Genomic DNA, 20,383 nt, shown 5'->3' with positions numbered 1-20,383 from the left:
ATCTATATAGGGCGTCCTTACTAACGTCAGCTATCCCCCACAAGAGGTAGTGCCTAGAGTAGTAGTCTAAGTTAAAGTAGATCTTAAGTTTCCTAAAGCTGGGATAGGGCTCGTACTTTTAAAGCTAGGGTATACCTAGAATAATTAGGGTAGCGGGCGAGAGTTTAGTAATAAAAAAGAGTATAGCTTTAGTATGGAGGCCAATTAACATTTGGGCAGTAAAGTAGTCCGTAATAAGCGAAGTTAGATACTATCTGCGAGGCGTAGTGGCCTAGGTGCTAGCAGCTTCTTAGTTATAATATTATACTTTCTTATAATAGACTCTGCGTTAGTAAATGCCATTATAGTACTACTAGAGTCTATTAGGCTTACTATATTAATATAAACTTAGGGGTATAGGTTACGTAATAAGGAGAGTTAGGTTTAAACAAGGATTAATTTCTTATTACTATTTGCTAATCTAAGATTAAGTAGTAGTTTACTAATAGAAAGGACTAATTAATCTAGTAATAGGGACCTAATCTTCTTATCTTCCTCCTTATATGGTTTAAACCCTTAGGCGCGACTTAGTCTAAGGGTTTACCTTTTAATAACTAGGGTATAGGGCTGTCTTAGCGGGGCGGTTTAGTATCTATCTAGCTAGCAGTATCTATCTCTATTTTAGTTGGGGTATAGAAAAATAATACCTTATTAACGACGTAGCCGTATTTATATTTACTAGCACAAAGTCGCTAATACTAGGCGTTGTTAACGGGTTAGGCTCCTATATAGGGCATAGTTTAGAGTAACTAAGCTATAAGGTTAAAGGGGGGGGGGTCATCTACCGCGGCCATAATAGGCTCCGCGGTTGCCGCGTTTATAATGGACTCTACAGTCGCCGCATCTATGGTTATTTATTCGCGTTATTTAATGGGGTAGTATTAGGATTAGGTTTATTATCTTAGTAGGGTTATAGGCATCCTTCTAGTAGCCAGGCAGGCTATAGGTAAGGTATAGTCTATTATTAACGCGGCGCTTACGCTCTGTATCTAAGATTTTATTAAAGTCTATAGGTTTTTTAATTACTACTAGGGTCGGGGTTAATATAGGGGTAGGGGCTTGGGCAGGTAGGTGGTGGTTAGCGTTCTTTTTAAGATTAGCTTAGTGTGTATAGTTTATAAGGTTCTTAGCAAATATATCTATCTACTTACTCTAACCTATATAGTCGCTATTATTAATTTTATAGGCCAGTTTAAGTACTAGCTCTTTTATCTTTGGAAAAATAAACTTTTAAAGTAGGTCCACCTTCTATTTATCTGTCTTTTTAGCGCAGACTATTAGCTTATTAAGCTCTCCCTTTTAAGACTAGTAATTACGCTTGCCTTAGGGGAAATAGTTAAGCTTGTTCTTTACAACCTAGGTTATATTAAGGACCTTATAGTAGGCAGTAAGGTCTTTAAGCATATCTTCCTTAGTAGGCCATTTCCATGTAAATATGTTATTTAGGTTCTTATACATAAGCTTTAGGCCCTACTTAATAAACTTATAGGCCTTATTCTCTAATATATCTAAGATATAAAGGATCTGGGACTAAACTATATTAAAGTAGTCCCAGTCCTAGTTAAAGACTCCCTTAATCTTAATATACTAGGTTTTAAAATTAGCTTATTATTCTAGCGAGGTACCTTTTCCACTAAATATTAGCGGGTTTTTAGATTTCTATTTTTTCTACTAGGTTACTACCGTTATTATAGGGGTTAATTATTTTAGAATGGTAATAGTCTCTACCTAGGAGTTAATAGTTCCTATCTAGGAAGCGATAAGGGTACTAAGGTTTTCGTTAGCTTTCTTATTGGCGGTATTTATATTATATATACACTATAGTCCTACTTTAATGTTATTAAGGAACTTATTAGTATAGTTAATAAGGGTAAGGTAAGCTTTACTAGGCTTAAAGGTCTTAGGGTATAGTAGGGAGCGGCGGATTATTTACGCAATATTAGGGTATATCTCTATAAATAGGTCTGTAAAAATATCGTGGGGGTTCTAGGTTTTGGCCATTTCGGCGTTATTAATATCGCCCATTTAGGTACTAGGTAAAAACTAAGGATTATTCTAGGACTATACTAGGGACGTATTAGTTTTAGCAGAGGCGCGCGTAGGTCGCAATTACTCTAGGGCGGAGGTTAATTGGCTAGGGTATGGGGAATTAGTGATCGCGATGGGGCGTAAATTAAAGATACTATAAACTGTTACAGTGCTGCAATAAAGTAGACTAAATAACTATGTTATAGTATGAAGAGGGGAAGAAGGTGGAAAGGGGGTATTATATATAAATAGTAGGGCCGGCCGCCAAGTCGCTAGTGGTGGGCCAGCTAATAGTAGGGAATAGTACGAGACAGTATGAAACAGTATGCGTTAGGTCAGTGCCGTGACATAATGGCTGGAACCTGCACGGTAATTTACCTATCCTAACCTTTCCTAAATAGCTATTACTATCTTTAGTATCCCCCTAATATCGGCTGGCCTAGAACAAGTCTTCTCAGGAGCTAAACATATAATTACGCTAGAGAGAGTAAGGCTTGGAGTAAAGATGTTGGAGATAGCAGAGTCACTAAAGAGCTAGGTCCGTATTTTAAAAATAACAGGTAGGGCACCGTTAAGTGGCGTATTTGCGAAAAGCCGCTTTATAAATAAGGCATTAAAGGTATTAGAAGAGGAAGGCGACGGCAATAAGGTAGTTAAACTACCTCTTAAATAAGATAGTTAACTATAGGCTCAACACTATAAATTACTCCTCCTGTTTATATAGTACGACGCCTAAGCTCTACGCAAGTGCCTCTATGAGGCGTTATGCTTGGCCTCTATTGCTATAGAAACCCCAGATTAAGTAAACAATGGCTTCGCCTAAGCTTATTAGTATACCTGCGAAACCTAAAACATATTAAAACGTTTCGCATAAAACTGATACGAAACGCCATGAAACTAAAACCGCGTGTTAGTTTCAGTTTCAATGTTTCTATACAACACTGCTAGTAGTCTAGTCCAACTTTAACCTAGTCTAAAAAGATCGCTCCAGACAAAGCCCGATACAGTTTATTAGTAGGTCCCTCTATTAGGGCATAAATAACATATAACGGAATGAAGATTATATAGGTAGTATAGAACAAATAAGCCGGTAGATAAAAAATAGGTAGCTATTCTAAAATAATGCCACTGCAGCAGCGAGCTGTTAGGTTGTTGTAGCCAAAGTAGGTAATAAAAGTAAGTGATAGAACCGAACTATTAGAGAGAAAACGCGAGCGAGGATAATATATATCCGAAATTGGCTAGTCTCGTGCGCTCAGCTTAATGGTAAAGTGAATTAACTAACCTTACCTAAAGTTGGCTAATGTCTAAACTAGCAGGACTCTAAGACTGATGTAGAATGTAGAGTATAAAACCATAATTGCTTTAAAACTGGCCTAAATAATGGAAAGATATAATGATTGGCCCGAATGCTGTACAGTAAATGTCTAGATCAACAAATATAATTAGCAAGAAGAGATAACCAAAAAGCATATAGACATCTAAACGGCTAAAAAATAATACATCCTAAGGAGATCAACAACCGGCCAAACCGATGGGTATAAATGACCTGAAGCCCCTTAAACAAAACTCCCTCTAGTCGTACAATTATAAAACTACTACGAGCGCCTAGCTTAGCAACCGCCTCCAATAGCAGCACCAGCTGAAGCCCCAGCAGTAGCCGCATTATTCCCCCTCTGCCTCCTCTCCTTCTTCGCCACCGCTATAAAGCTCACCATAATCTAATCCACAAACCGCTAATCCAGCCCATCTATCAGAACACTTAGCCGGCCCTCCTTCGACATAGACGCTAGCCGCGTGTACGCAGCATACACGTTCCTAGCCGTATCCTTAAGCTTTAGACTCCCGCCCGCCATCAATAATACGCCGTAGTCGTGCGTGCCCTTCCAGAAAAACTGCTTAATGGGTCGGTGCACCCCAACGGCGACTTACTCCGCTCTACTAGCGAGTTCGGGGCCCTAGGGTAGCACGACGGCATGCTACCGCGTGAACAAGCCGTCGCGCGTCATCTCGACGCGCTGGTTGCCCTCAAAGACTAGCTCGATATAGTTGGACCACCGGTAGAAGACGATTGTACCAACGGTCGGGCCTGAGGCGCCGCCGCGCCGCACGACCAGGTCCGCGAAGCCGGTGCGGTAGTCAACGAAGTAGGCGTCGGTGCGTTTATCGGGGAACTTAAATATTGCGCTTTTGCGGCCTGTAAAGCCACTTTCGGCGTATAGATAGAATTAGGTTGCGACGGTTTTAGGACCCTAGTTAGTAAATACTATAGGGCCGGCTTGCTTAGGGTAGCCGGACTAAGGGTTAGCTTATATGGACGATGGACCTATGGTAGAATATAAGGGTGGCCTAGAGAGGCCAGCTTTCGCAGGATATGGCGGTGCTGCTGCTATAATTATAGGTGTATAATTTTCAAATCAAAGAGAATATTATTATTATTTATACTCCCGTCACGCAAAATTTTAAGAGATTTAGTTAATCGATCTAGTTAGTAATAAGAAAGTGTCCTCTTCTTAAATATAAATGCCCTCACGGTCCGTTGTCTGGGGTGCGCCACGTTTAAACGTCATACTTATGCGCATAGCCATTTGTCTGGCGCTCTGATCTCGAGGTCAGCCTTATTTAGTCAGCCTTGCCATTTTTAGGCGCATCCTGCGACCGTAGCACTAGCAGGATCGTATTTAAGTGGAATCCTTCTGCTGTGCCGGAGTGGTAGCTTGGTGGCTGTGTTTTCAAAGGGTTCAGGCGGAGTCGATCGTTTGGAACCCTGGGCTAGGTCTAATTGGGTTAGATTGTATAGCGACAGCTAAGCATTCAAATCCATCGCAGTGAATTCAGTAACTTTAGCAAAATCCGGTTTATCATTGGAGATCTACTAAAAGGCTTCCTAGTAGGTTTAAGTTTCTTGAAAGGGCACAGTCAATCCGACCCACGCGTAGCGGTAGGCTTAAAAACAGCAGATAAGTAAGTTTTAGAGAAAATGCTTCTGAATAGACCGCTTTGTCAAGGCTCGATTCAGCCGCGAAGGATCTATAAAAAATTTCCCCACCTCTGTGCTAATCCAATTTCTTCTTTTCAACAGCCCTAGATGGAATCATACTCCGGATTCGCCCATCCGGGTAGCCCGGCCCATGCTCTCGACTTGGGACTAAACTGATGAATACACACTAGCGCCGGTACGCAAAACCTGAACGTAATGATCCCCTTGACGGCAAACGCCCATGTGTAGCCTTTTGAGCTTACCCTAGGGGTAATGAAGAATGGATTAGTGAAAGCACTTAAATTTAACGTGATAGCGTAAAAAGTGACCATTGAGATTGACTGCAAGGGATAGCAGTCTACAATTTAGCTTACGATTGCTGTTTCCCGTCTGTATTCCGGCAGAAAAGAGGAAAAAGCAACTTGGCCTACAATCCAGTGGTATGCCCTATCAATACTTACCCCCCAAAGTATCAAGCCAATGGCGCTGAGAGTTGCCGCTGGATATGTGAGCCATAATCTCATAACCTTGCTCCCTTGTTTTTCTTAGCGAACTTGAGGATGAGCCAGTCGACTCGAGAAAAACAACTCGGAAAACAACGTCCCTAGGGTAAGGCCGATGAATAGCAGGCCTTGTATTTGCGGCGAATATTGAGTGTAGGCGGAGGGTATGAAGGTGATGATCGAGAGGATCCACCAATACTATCCGAAGCAGAAGGTCCATACCGCGAAAAAGACAGTAAGAAATTTAAAAGTTTGGATAAAGCGAAGGATAGAGTCCCAGGGTTTGGATGTCGCATGCCTGGGGCGGGCTTTACGTTTATGAATGCGAACATTTCCACACGCTTCAAGGCCACCTCCGTTGTGACGCTTGGTCGACGAGCCGTCTTCTCAATATCTGCTGCGCTAGCAATGATGCCGTCCGCATAGGGAAATAGCCGGAGCATTCTGTTACGTGAGCAAAGTGTCTCCCGAAGGAAGAATACTTCTACGATGAGAATAGCAGCAAAGAGAATAGCCGTTAGCCAACTAATCCAGAAATGATTCACCAAGTCCAGGAATCCTCCGATCAGCAGTCCAACCAGAAGACCCATATCAATTGCTAATACCCACAAGCCCACCTTCAGTCCACGCCGATGTTCATAAAATGTGTCGCTAATGATAGCTAGGCCTACTGTGGGTCCTGGGCTCACGCCCAAACCTTAGAAAAAGCGTGCCGCTACGTACCCGCCGTAGTTAGGCACTTTGATTGCGCCTACTATAGTGGCGAAGGCGATGACCGTCCCAGTTATGAATATTATACGGCGCCCGTATATGTCGGACGGAGACGACCATATCAAAGGGCCTACTGTGAGGCCAAGAGCGGGAATGGCGACGGTCCAATTGACTTCACCGGCACTGATACCGTATTGTTCTTGAATCTCTGGGAAGTAAGGAAGGTGGTGGTGGTAATATAGGTGAACATAAATAGCTGGCCTAGGTAAGTTTATGTCGCGTGATGGGTCAAGCAAGGTTTGCTATGGAGCTTACAGAGCCATTGCTGTCGACAGAACCCCATTTTTCCTTCCGGTACTCCAGTTTAAAGGATCAAGCGGATCGCTCGTAGGTTGCGGATGTAGTTTGACCCCATCCTTTAGGGGCACGAGGATATCTTCGGGTTCTGGTACTTGAGGGGTGCTGTTGCCATAATTATACGTCCCCTGAGCATCTGTTCTCCTGGCCTGTTCTTCTCGTCGAAAGTCTACTCCTGTTTAATATCTAATACAAGTTCATTGAGGGGTCCTGCGCTGCTAAGTCTTTCATCTTGACGAACCTCCGGTCACAGACCGGAACGGGCAGTGACGGACGATACAAACAAATGAAAAGGAGCAGGTATACTGGACCATTCAAAAGGCTCCACCCTAATTTGCGAAACTAGGATTCCTGCAAATGTAAGTTGTGCTAAAATCCTTTGAGGCATTGCTCATAGGAAAAGAAACTTGGGCACGCAGCAGATAGTGATGAACCGCTTGTTGAAAGAAGTTCTAGCTCGCTATGTTTGGGAGGTTCCATCAAGTGTCTATGCCGAGCTAGGCAGCGGTCCATACAGCGAGAGCATGGAAAGATACACTCACTTGCACAATCAGCTTCCGCATTTTGCATGAGGGTGAACTTTGTCCCTGCAGACAACCTACAGCGCTTGGCATACGCTTTGCTTAATTAATCTTAGCTTAAGCAAGGTAGCCCTGCAGCACTAAGATAACAGAAACCCTCTAATTGCTTAATTTATCCAAGTTTACAGTACATAATCTTAATGCCTATAAGGGGGTGTGCATTACCGGCTGCGCGGGGCCGTAGCCGCCCCTCACTCGTCAAAAATCGGCCGCTTTACACATTTACAGCTCTCTCAGAAACTGACGGCATGTATTCATTAAACCTTAGAACTATTATGCGCTCTATTATGCACCACCGAAGCACCCTTAGCGGCTGGTAAGGACTGTCACTACGAAGTTCTGCTACCTTATGTTGAGCGCGTTGTTCGCCCAATCTTACTATTGTAGGGCTAGGAACAGAGTTCTAAGCAGGTCACTCGAGTAATAGATGTCTATTATTATATTTCCACAAGAGCACTTATTATAAAAGTTTAAGAGGCGATAAGGGTAACATGCGGATCGTTGGTATCCCCCAACGAAAATTTTGACCCGAGTTTATGATTAATAAGCCGATTAATTAACCCAAAGCTTTAATTTAGAGCCTTATTGTATAGAGCTTAATTAACATATACTAGTAGGTATGGATTTGTTTCGTAAATCCTATGCCTCTGTTGTGCTTCGCAGTAGGGGTAAGCTTTAGGCAGAGCCTTGTGTAGAGACTTGTGCAGAGCTTTAATAGAGCCTTGTGTAGAGCTTTAGTAGAGGCTCGTACGGAGCTTTGTGTAGAGCCTTGCGCAGAGCCACGTATAGATATGCAGACGTGCAGACGTGCAGCCGTTTGTTCTGGCGATTAATTGTAGAGATATTTATAGAGACGATTGTATAGGCAATTGTATAGGCAATTGTATAGGCAATTATATAGGCGTTTAATTAATCGTTTATACGGGCGTTTGTATGGGCAATTGATTAATTGATTAATTGTATGGACGTTTGTAGAGCTGTGCGTAAAGCCGTGCATAGAGCCATTTATAGAGCCGTTCGTATAGGCATTTATATAGGCAATTGATCGATAATCGACTAATTATATGGGCGTTTGTACGGGCGATTGTGTAGACGTTTGTAGAGCCGTTATAGAGCCGTTTGTGTAGACGATTATAGAGCCTTCCTAGTATATTAGTGCTGCATGTTAGTAGAGCTTTGAGCTTAAGGGGGAGACCCCCTTGGACCCCCCCTGGTGACTGCGTGCTCTATTTACCGCGTGGGCAGGGCTTTTGCAGAGGCTTTGGTAGAGTGTTTGGTAGAGCTTTTACAGAGCTCTGTGCAGAGCTTCGGTAGAGCTTCGTGCAGAACTTTGGCAGAGCTTCATGTAGAGCTTCGTGTAGAGCTTCGGTAGAGCTTCGTGCAGAGCCTTGTGCAGAGCCACATGCAGGCGTTCGCACGGGCGATTAACTGCAGAGACGTTTGTAGAGACGATTGTATAGGCAATTGCATGGGACATTTGATTGATCGATTGTATGGGTGTTCGATCGATCGATTAATTGTATAGGCGTTCGTACGGGTGATTGTGCAGACGTTCGTAGAGCCGTTTGTAGAGCCGTTTGTACGGACGATTGTATGGGCAATTATAGAGCCGTCGTAGAGGTGTTTGTAGAGATGTTTGTAGAGACGATTATAAGACTTCCTAGTATATTAGTGCTGCGTGTTAGTGGAGATTTAGAGCTTCGTATAGGGCATTGAGCAGAGCTTCGAGTAGAGCTTTAAGGGGAGATCCCTTAGACCCCCCTGCGCACTTCGTGTTCTATTTCACTATGTGGCTAGTACACTGGGTGGGTAGAGGTGTTGCAAAACCTTTAGTAGAGCTTTTTGTAGAGCTTGGTGCAGAGCTTATCTCATAAATCAGACGCTCCGCAGAAGATTTATTCCGTGACACGGGATAACGCATAGACCCTCTAAAACGCCTGCAAACTCCTGAGCTAATTAGAATAGCGCCCTAACTCCTGCTAACTCCTGCTAACTCCTGGACCAATTAGAACAGCGTACTAATTTCAGCCCCCTGCGCACCCCTATTACCCAACAAAATCCTCTACAAAGCGTCTAAGAGCTTATAGGCGTTGCTTTAGTGAGATTTAAATGTTTTAGATTGCGTATTTTAACTTTAACTGGCTCTATAAAAGGCCCTACTAATAGTTATTAATGCTTTATTCGATATATTTCAATCTTAAGGTAATAGTCTTTAATTCTATATATATAAAAGCTAATTATAATATAGTTAAAGGTATAAGATACATCGTGCAAAACCTTAACTATATTTTGGATTTAAATATTTATAACACTTATAAACCGTTCCTCCTATTACCATCTACACCACAACCATATTATATCTACTTTTGTTATTAGCCAAGTCCTATAACCTCCTTTAAACTTCTACGAACTTTTATAAACTCCTAGGCCAATTAAATTGCTTATATATAGGACCCTAGGGCGTATTTAGCGTTACTCCTCTATATATACTACCTGTTACCAATTAGAGCATAGCTAATTTATATTTTTTTTAACTCCTATAAACTCCCGCAAACTCCTGTAAACTCCTATAAACTCCTAGGCTAATTAAATGCCTAAACAAAATCGCGATTATAGGAAGAAATGGTATAAGGGTTAGCGGAAGACGAGGGCAAGTAGGGTAGAAATTTATCTACGTCTAATACTATAACTAGGTTATATTATAGCAATCAGCTTAATAGACCTAGAAGAATTACCATCTATTATTAAGGAAGCTTAGTATAAGGAAAATGTTCTATTATAGATGGCCGTTCTAAAAGCATGTCTTAAGTAAATACTCTAGCATATAAACCTAGGAGGCCGCCCTTAAACCCCTTATTTTAAATAGATACGCACCTTAAGACGTCTAATATTTAGTTTTAGTAATATACTTCTTATTACACGCACGGGTTTTAGAAAGAGTCTTATTTTTTATACTTTTTTAATCTTAATAGGCAAGATTACTATCTAAATAGTCCTATTAAGCAAGCTTAGTGACGAATAGTTAGATAATATCTAGAAGCTTAATAGTTCTAATCTGTATCTTATTACTACTAAGAGTAAGAGCCTAGATAAGGCCCAAATTAGAAAAGTAAAGGATAGTATATATATATACGTACTTCTTAGTCCTAAGTAGGCCTTATTAAAGTCTTTCTAAGATGCGTTAAAGAGCCCAGAACTACAGGCTAGGATTAAACTTATTATAATTAATAAGTGTTATCTAGTAAAGTAATAGGAATCGTTCTAACTAACGTTTATAATATTAGGCGAGCTATAGACAATACTTCGTTAGGATATAGTTTAGTTTAGTTGTTTTACTACACTTAATAAGGAGGCAGAATAACTAGTTCTTAGCAACGCCGGTTTTTACTCTATAGGTAACCGCATATACTAGACTAAGGTTATTAGGACTTCTATAAATCGCCCTAATGTCTTAATCTACGTACTGCCGCTTGGTAAAGGTAAGGTGGATTTATAGGACGTATTATACTTCCTATTAGATGCGTATATAGATTTAGATACCGCAGTCCCAAAGTAAATACTAAAGACGATTATCTTTATAGACGGTTATTAATCTATCTAGGAAGCAGCGGTATACTTCTAAAGAGCACTCCTTATAAAGACTTTAACCTTTACACCTAATAAACAGTATACTACTAATGCTGATAGTAAAGCTCGTTGCGTTACTAATATAGTCTAAGTATATACTGCATATATTTAAAAGTATAATCGTACTACTTAATATAAAAAGTTTAAGAAATCCTTATCGTCTATAAGGATTATAGTAGCAATAACCTCTCTTAGCATGGGTATTAATGTCCTGGATATTAAATAAGTAGCGCTTTAGAAGTTTCTAATTACAAAAAGTCTTGTAGATTATTGGCAGCGTCTTAGTTATAGTGGATAGGGCTATAGTTGGACTAGTAAAGGTTACATATTTTTGCCGTATTAGGCCTTTAATACGGAAGGTGTTAATAAACCAGAAATTGAACAGCTATAGTTATAACCAAACGCACCTTAGAAAACTACTTGTAGGCTATATTAGAATTAACTACTAGCTAATTAAGTAATAGCACGTAGTTAACTAGCTAACGGCTATACGCCTAGCGACGTAAGTAACATAGAAAATATTTCCTCTTAAATATTAGCTTTAAGCCAGGCTCCTACTCCTGTTAATAATGCTATAATAACTAGATTTTAGAGCAAGGCAGAGATATCTTATTACGCTAGGCTATTAGCTATATAGATAGAAATAATTAACGGTATATGCCATTAAAAGGCCTTTCTAACTTACCTTAGCAAGAATTAGTTACTACTATAAGTTTAGGTTACCCGCGTACCACCAAATCAATATTATAGTTGTTATAATCCGGCACTGCTTCTAACTCTTACTTAGGCTCCAGATATCCTATAACTAATTACTTAGCTAAGAAATGGTACGCGAGCTTACCTTACCTTAACTCTTATTAATAAATAGGCAACTACGTAGGTAGAAGCATTATATAGCAGTATATATAGGCGTATCCCTATGCCGCTATCTACGTATATAGATACAATATGCCGCTAGCAGCTTGCGTATATATATAAACTAGGACCGGACTTTTAGGACACACTAACCTTTAATTATCTCTATGCTAAAGCTCCTCTACTTTAGATATAGCCTTATAAAAAGAAATCTAGGCAACTATTAGTAGAGTAACTTCAGTACTTTATTAGGGAGGTTAATAATTTATATACTAAGATAAAGGATATAAGATATGTAAGAAAGCAATAATAGCAGCTATAGAAGCTATAGGGCCAGCATAGTTAGGAATCTTATACTAGTGTATTTAATTACACCGCAACTATTTGTAAAAGGGATAATACTCTTACTATATAGGTTATAAGATAAGAGGTGTTAAGGGCTATACAGTTACGCGTAATTAAGACGGCCAGAGCAAATAAGCGTATGTTATTAGATATAGCGAGAGTTAATACACCGCCGTTAACCTTATAACTAGAAAAATGGGTTAACGGAGTTATTAGTACGCTAGTATTACTATTACTAACCGTACTTATCCTACCTAATAGTGTACTGGAAGGTATTTAGCGTGCTATAAGACAGCTTAAATAAGCTTATACTTTAGGAGTAAACGCCGCTAGGTATAGCCCTAATAGTAGCTAGTTAAATATTTAGTAGCTAGTTATTAATATATTAGATATATAGAAAAGCGCTACTTCTAGTTAAAAAAGATAAAGGTAGAGGCGTGAAAATATAAAGTTAACAACCCCATTAATATGTTGGTTACTGTTAGCAGAAAGAAATTTAAATGCTAATAAAATACTAACCTTTACACCTATTTTAAAGAGAGGGCGTATAAGGTAAGCAACTCTAAAGAGTTTAGAGAACTTTTGTATTAATATATAAAATATATTTAATTAGTTTAGGAGTTTATAGGAGTTTATAGGAGATAGTATATTGTTTTTATTAGCTTAGGAGTTTATAGGAGTTTATAGGAGATAGTACGTTATTTAATTAGCCTAGGAGTTTATAGTAGTTTAAAGTAAATATAAATTAAAATTCTAATTTTGTTTAATAATATCTTTAACCACTTTAAAATTATTCTTTATACTTACACCTATTAACCATCTCCTATTAAAGCTTTTAAAATGTCTCCTTTTACTCTTTAGGTATGTATATACCCCCCCAACGTCCTCCTTAATAAGGAGAGAATACTACGGGCTACGGCCCTCCTTTATTATTGCTAGCTTTGGTCTAGTAGAATCTGGGTTAAAATATAGTTAGTATTAGAACTTTAACTATTAACTATAAAATATAACTAACTAGTTTTAATAGGCGCCCTTACCCTTACCACTACCCTCCCCTCCTAACAGCAGTAGTAATAGCAGTAGTAGTAGTAACAGTAATAGTAACAGTAGCACCGCCGCCGCTACCTGCCGCCGCCGCCGCTAATAATAATAACGATAATGACGACGATAAGAATAAATGGTTTAGCGGTAGGGAGTTAGAAGAGGAGCCGTAAGTATTAATAACTGTATAGTATATACTTAGCTTAAATATGTTTATAGACTACTACCACTATCACTATTACTAGCCCTAGCTCTAGCTCCTACTCCTACTCCTACCCTAGCCCTTACTCCCGCCCTAGCCCTCCCCCTATTACCGGCCCTTCTGCCACTGGCCCTTATTACTACTAGGTTTGCCCTTACCTAGTACGCTAACCCCATCCGCCTGCTATAGGCTTAGGCCCCCTATAGTAAGGCAACTACCGCGTACGCCCCTACTACCTAAGGTAAATAGTGGTTGTAGTCGGCAGTAGGGTTAGCGGCTATAGGGCCGAATAAGCGGAGAAACTAGGGCTATATTAGCCGGATAATGGAGACGGAGTTAGGGGTAGAGTTAGTAGATAGTAAGCGATATACTACCTGCTAAGCCTTAGGTAAGGAGTATTAGGTATACTCTAAAAAGGGTATATAGTAGGTGAGTAGGCCTAGGAATACCTGCGCTCGCTGCTAAATGGCGGCCTATTTTAGCGGGTGCAGCCTCTTAAAGCGGAAGCATAAGGACCCTAAGGATCCCTTGCCCCTACCTCCTAGGCTAAGGTCTTTAGCGGCGTATAAGCCGTCTAGTAGTCCACTACTAGGTCCTGGCGGCAGTAGCATTATAGTATAAGGGGAAAAAAAAGGGGTTAGCGTTGCTTTCTAGCACTCTAATAAGCTAAAGTAGCGGCTTTTATAGTATGTTCTTTGTAGGTAAGCTTTAATCCGGCTGCGTTGATCTAAGGAGTAAAACCTAGATAACAATACTATCCGGTATAAGCTAAACTATAAGGCATCCTTTATAGGCAAGCTTTAATTCGGCTGTGTTAATCTGAGGGGTAATTTTAGATAACGGCACTATTTAGTATGGGCCTAACTATAAGGCGTTATAGAAGCCCTAGAGTTGTCCAGTGGGTAGTATAGGTAGATAGTGGTTAAATATAGTTACTAGGTTTTGTCATTGCCTTATATATAAAAGTTTATATAAAAATTTATATAAAAGGTCGTGTAAAAGGTCGTGTAAAAGGTTGTATAAAAAATCGTGCATAGGTTTGTGTATAAGTTTGTATAAATTAGTTAGCCTAGTTAAATAGAAATATAGGCATCTAATTAGCCCAGGAGTTTATAGGAGTTCGCAGGAGTTTAAGGACTAGGTAAATTTAACCTAAGGGAGTTATTGCGGGTATGCTAGTTTAGAGCATTAATAAATATAGGTATTTAATTGGTCTAGGAGTTTATAGGAGTTTATAGGAGTTTATAGAAGTCTAGGGATTAGTCAGCTACTCTAATTCCTATAAGATCAATTATATTAATTATTATAAGGTTAATTATTGGATTAATAACCCTATCCAACTCCTCCCCAACCTAGTTAGTATAATCTTCTATATTAGCAAATCCATCAAAATTATCTAGGGTATTAGAAGGGTACGACCCCCTAAGTATACCTAATTATTAGACGTGCTACTAGTTAAACTAATTAACTTTATCCGCTAGCACCTTAATGCCTTCTTATAAGATATTATGAGAATTAAAAAACTTCCTACCAGCCAATTATTTAGCACTCCGCGGTTTAGCTAGATTTAAAGTAAAGAGGGTATAAGTAAGTAAAAACATATCTGGTAGTATAGTAGTAGTAGTATAAGTCCCGGGTATATACTTACTAAATATAGCCTCTACTCTCTTACGTAACGCTCTAACCCAAGTATTAGATAGATATACTCGGTTAAATATAATATCTATATTATAGGTTAAGTTCTTATAACACTTTATTTCAATCTTATAGCTACCGTTAAGATACTCAAGCCTAAGGTCAATTACTTTATGTATAGTAACCCTACTAGGCTAGTTAATAAGCCTAGAGGATAGTATTGCATACTATAATTTAGGAGTGTTTACTAAGGAGAGATTCCATTAATAGAATAACATCTCGCGGCTATAGTTAAGCTAGGACGCGCTAAAAAAGTAGACAATAAAAGGGTTAATAAAGTGCCTTAGCATACCTATATTAGTATGTTTAACAGTATACCAAATAGTTAGAAATAGCTTAACCTCCTAAAGTATACAACACATTATTTAGAATTTAATATCGTTATACGATTACTTATTAGAGCTGTTGCTATTCCACATATCTAATATAAAGGCGGCTAGACGGACGTCTTTAATAAGTTCTAAAAATTGATCTAGTATAAGAGAACTAATAGCGTTAGTAACGTAGTCTATTTGCTTAAAGAAGTCTTTGCTAGAGGCAATAAGGTAGCCCTTATATCGCATTACTATATAGAATAATGCAACTACATATGCCGTAAAGCCCTACGCAATAATTAGTTCCATTAGGTGATATTTAGTGTTTTCCCAACTACACTAACTATAACCCTATATAGTAGTATTAGCTTATAAGCAATAATAAGCCTTCTTTTTAGAAATAATAGGTGCCCAATACGTACGGATAATAGTATTTAGTAAGTTTATCTAGATATGGAACTACGTAGGTATACTAAAAAGCCAATCCCGTTGGTTATATAGTCGGTAAGCCTAGGTTTACTTGTTTTTAATAGCCCTAATACAGATTGCCGTAAGTTAGTCTCTATAGATAAGCTAGAGTTAATTATAGAAGTCGTTACGGACAGCTTTAGCTTTAGTAGGATCTTCTAGTGTATATAGACTAAGCTAGTTTAGAAATATACTTTTATAGACGCTATATATACCTTTAATAGTACCCTTATCCTTAAATATAGCGCCAAATTGCTAGAACGTAGTCTTATTTATAGGAAGGTAATGCATACTTAATATTTTAGGATAGCGATTACTATCTCTAAATATAGTATTAACGCCATCTATATAAATTCTCTTAAGTGCATCTAATATAAGGCTTCGTGTAATATTCACCCTAATCCCGTTATCTTTACCAGATATACTAGGTATATTTAGTATATCTTTAAGCCTAAGTAGTATTATTAGATCGTGCATACCTTAATGTAAACCTAAAGGTGGTAGCTTAGGGCAAAAAACAATAGCCGCCGTTATTATTACCCGCATTGTAGCCGTATGGCCCATAACCTTATCACGTTTCTTATCCTTAAAATTAATATTATCGTAGATAATTACTACCTACTTATTAAACGCTTAACGCTGGAGCTGTCTTTAAGGAAGTTAGCTAATTGGCCTAGGAGTTTACAGAAGTTTATAGGAGTTGGGTACTATACCTCTGCCTCCTTAGCAACTTTAACTATTAACCGATTAGCCTAATAATAACTATAATATATTCTAAGCCCTAATAGAGTTTTAATTACTCGCCGCTTTATACTAGAGCCTATTAAATAGATATCTAGTATTAAAGAGAGGAAGCTAGATTGCTTTTTAGCCCGAAAATAACATACTATACTAGTAATAGCAAATAATCGCCTAGATAACGCATTAGACTAAGATATAACGTTATAACTAGCTTAGTAGGCGCGCTAATTACTTATAAGTTTTAAAAGAATAGCATACCATATTAAAGTAACCTCTTAGATAATTCTAAAGGCTAGCTTAAAATCTAGTGTCTCTAGGTCTATAGTATAATTAAATTAACTAAAGTAGGGCTAACGGATAAGATTATTAAGCTCTACAGTAAAAGAATCTACTAAAGAAGGACGCTGGTAGATAACCCTTATGCGTAGATCGTCTATAGCACGCATTAGTACACGCTATTGCTATTATGGTTAGGCATATTAGAGGTGTTAAATTATAACCACTTTACCCTTTTTTACCCCAGCCTAAGCAAGTATAAAGGTTTAAAAACTCCATTAAACGCGGCGGAGTGTATTAGCCACCTATTATAGCTTAAATTACGTAAACTGCCGTTTCTTAGAGCTTATATTATATCAACCGCGAGTAGAAAAAGGTTTGTTAGAGGAAGGCTAAAGAGCCTTAATAGCGTCGCTATTAAGCTTATTATTAAGGTAGTCTATATCGCTATCAGAATATTTATCTAGGTGTTTATTAGGGTATCTATTAGGAGGCAGAAGAGGGCTAAAAGGGGCGCTAAATAAAGGACTTTGCGAATTATCAGATAGGGGCACATATATTAGGCCGGCGACGTCTATTATTTCTTAATTAGATAGAATAAATAAATAGCTTTTAATTAATTCCGATTGCAAATGTTTTGGAGTTAATTTAGGGTATAAGATATAGCGTTATAATAGAAGAGTTGTTGCCTAATAAGAAACATTAAGTTCTTATATAAAGGGCGCCCATAAGCTCTTAGACCCTTAGGGAGAAATTCTTTTTAGTGTAATTTAATTAGTCTAGGAGTTCGCAGAAGTCCACAGGACTAGGGTAAGGTAATCTTATTGGCTTAGGAGTTTACAGGACTCTACAAGCGCAGTACTAGCCCTTAGCGCCACGCCGTGGCGCAATTTCTTCCTAGGGGTCTGATTTATAAGATAATGCAGAGCCCTTATAGAGCTTTCGGTGTTTTAAAGTTCGTTACGTAGATTCTGCTATAACTTACCACGCGTAACATTTTTTAAACCAACTAAAAGCTAGCTTAGCAAAGTTTGAAATCTAGGACCCGAAAATAACGTAGTTAACTAGGAAGCGAGCCACCCTACGTAGCGAGCCACATATAGGTGATATTTGATCAATTTATAATAAAATTAACAACGAGCTTATATATATTTCAAATAGGCTAAATTAAAGCTTTTATATTACTCTTTCGATCTTAATATTACTTAAATTAATTTAACTACGTTATAGTAGTGATATAGACCCACGCGCCGACTAATAGTATGGACGACTACTATATTCCTGCGACGTCCCTTTCTAAATCAACGACCCTTTAATCTACTTATTTATAGGCTATGGATTATACCTAAATATATAATAGAGCCTTCTAAAAGCTAAGATATAAAGGAATTAAATATACCTACTACTTTACGCACTCTAAAGACACTAACGACTCTATTAGAGCTTAACGTCGCTATATTAAATAGAGCCGTTTTAAACCCTAATAAGTATAATTAAGATTAGACTTACCTTTATACGGGTAAGAGTCTCTAAGATAGTAGTAGAATTATAAGATAGAAGGCCTATAGCTTTCTAGGCGCTATAGGTNNTATTAGGGGTAAATACCTATATATATGCCTTTGGGTAGAGCTTTAAAAAATTCCTTATTAACGCCTAAGTGGCTATATTAATAGAAGATATCTACTTACTTCCCGTAGTAGTAAGAAAGTGGCCTAAAATAACCTATATCTAGTAGTTAAAGCTTATAAGTCGGATAAGGTCGTAAAGCTGCTAAGATAATTTTATGCGCGAGCGTATACTTAATAAATTGCTAGGTAGGGTAGCTCTAATAATTATCTATTAAAAGTAGGCAATATTACTATATTTTACCATTAGAATCTTCTATAAGATGTCTCGTATATTTATTATAATGTTTAATATAATATAGGCCTAAAGAGTTATCTATCTACTTACTAGGGAATATAGTGTACGTATATCCGCGAAGGCTCTTATTTTACTTACTAATTTAATATTATCCTTCCTAGTAGTATTACGTCTTCTAAATTAAGAAGGTAGGCGGTAGAGAGCTATTAGCGTAAATCGTTTTAATTATAAATACTGACTTACAAGTACCTAGCTATATAACTATTTAATTTTTTAACCTTTCCCTATATATCTTACCTAATATAATTACTTAGGCTACTAATATAAGGCCTAGTAATAACCCCTTTTCGTTAAAGTTATAGATAAAATTTAAATACTTAACTTAATATCGCTTATGTATAGCACGGAAGAACCTAAACTAATTATATATAACTGCTAGATCGCCATTTTAAGCTCTCTAACAGTCGAGCTAATAACTTAGTATAGTACTAAGACCGTGGCGTTAAACAAATCTTTGCCCCTAATACTTGCCTAAGGTACGGGCTTCGCCTAAATAGGAATAAGCTATTTCTAAAAGTATATAAGCCTTTAACGGAGGGTCCTAGGATTAATATTTATAGAGCTATTTAGTAATTTACTATTTTTATAGTAGATATAATAAACCTAGGTAAGCTTTATATCGCGGGAGATAGCTAATAAGACGATGTCTAACGGTAGATCTAGATGCTCTATAGGCGCTAGAGGCCTTGCGAATTAACGGCTTAACACTAGAAGAAAGATCTTGTATAATATTTTATATAGTAGTTTCGGCTTTACGAGAGGGCAAAGATTGATTTGGCATCGTGCAATATGCTGAGGCTTTTCGATTTTGGTGTAATTTGCTATGAAATAAAAAATGGTAGGAATATTCTTGTGTGGCTCGCTACGTGGGGTGGCTCGCTTCCTGGTCAACTACGTTATCCCTTAACCCGCTGAGGTGCAATGCCAAGCTGCACCGTGCACGAACACCGTGCTGAGCTATACGCGAGGCATTAACAGAGCATGTAAATAGACCAAATAAGCTGCGATTTTTGCCCATTTTAATGCTATACAATGCCGCGTACATCCAATAACATCGACTACGTGGAGTGGAAAGATCCTCGCATCAAAAAATCAAAACAGCCACCGCTAGAGCCATGGGCTATACCACCGTTTACTCCCTTTTGAATAGACAACTACTAGGACCTAGGAGAAGGCGCTGTCCCTTAAGGCACTAATTATGGCGATCCTCTAGCCTTATTCCGCCTGTTTTTTACGGATAAGATACTAGATAAGATAGTTAGCTAGACAAACGTGTATATAAAAGCGCATTCTGTGTCAGAAGAGGAAGCCCTAAAGGGCAGGGCAAGGCTATAAAAGCCTACGTATAGGTAGGAGCTCTACGCCTACTTTAGAGTCGTAATTTATATAGGAATTATAATAGAGCTAGCTATAGAGGACTACTAGGGGCCTATTAAAAAGGGCACTGCTTATAAAGTAACTGAGTATATATTAAAGAACCGGTTTAAGCAGCTTAAGCGCTATATTTATTGTAGTCCTATACCAGAGAATGGCTTCTATACAATATTTAACCGCGTAGATAAGCTCTCTAAGTACTTATAAGCACTTTGTCGCATATATTAGAACCTAGGCCCACACCTAGCTATTAATAAGACTATTTAGCGCTTTATAGGACGGGCGCTAGAGATTATAAATATACCAACGAAGTTTATACCTAA

The 20,383-nt window shown here is 38.4% G+C and overlaps 1 protein-coding gene across 1 annotated transcript; it reads right to left on the bottom strand.

Moving 5' to 3' along the window:
- Positions 1-5,151: 5,151 nt before the first annotated feature.
- Positions 5,152-7,181, bottom strand: K441DRAFT_688560 (MFS general substrate transporter; the record flags this gene model as incomplete). Its single annotated transcript, XM_067652206.1, has 7 exons — positions 5,152-5,388; positions 5,422-5,582; positions 5,622-5,748; positions 5,865-6,234; positions 6,274-6,522; positions 6,577-6,677; positions 7,161-7,181. The coding sequence occupies 7 exons, from the start codon at positions 7,179-7,181 to the stop codon at positions 5,152-5,154; spliced, it is 1,266 nt and encodes a 421-aa protein (XP_067501460.1).
- Between the last annotated feature and the right edge of the window lie 13,202 nt (positions 7,182-20,383).

The sequence above is a fragment of the Cenococcum geophilum genome (assembly GCF_001692895.1).
Source record: "Cenococcum geophilum 1.58 unplaced genomic scaffold K441scaffold_34, whole genome shotgun sequence".
Taxonomy (NCBI): Eukaryota; Fungi; Ascomycota; class Dothideomycetes; order Gloniales; family Gloniaceae; genus Cenococcum; species Cenococcum geophilum.
The sequence above is the reverse complement of the archived record's forward strand: the minus strand, read 5'-3'. Positions and strand labels throughout refer to the sequence as shown.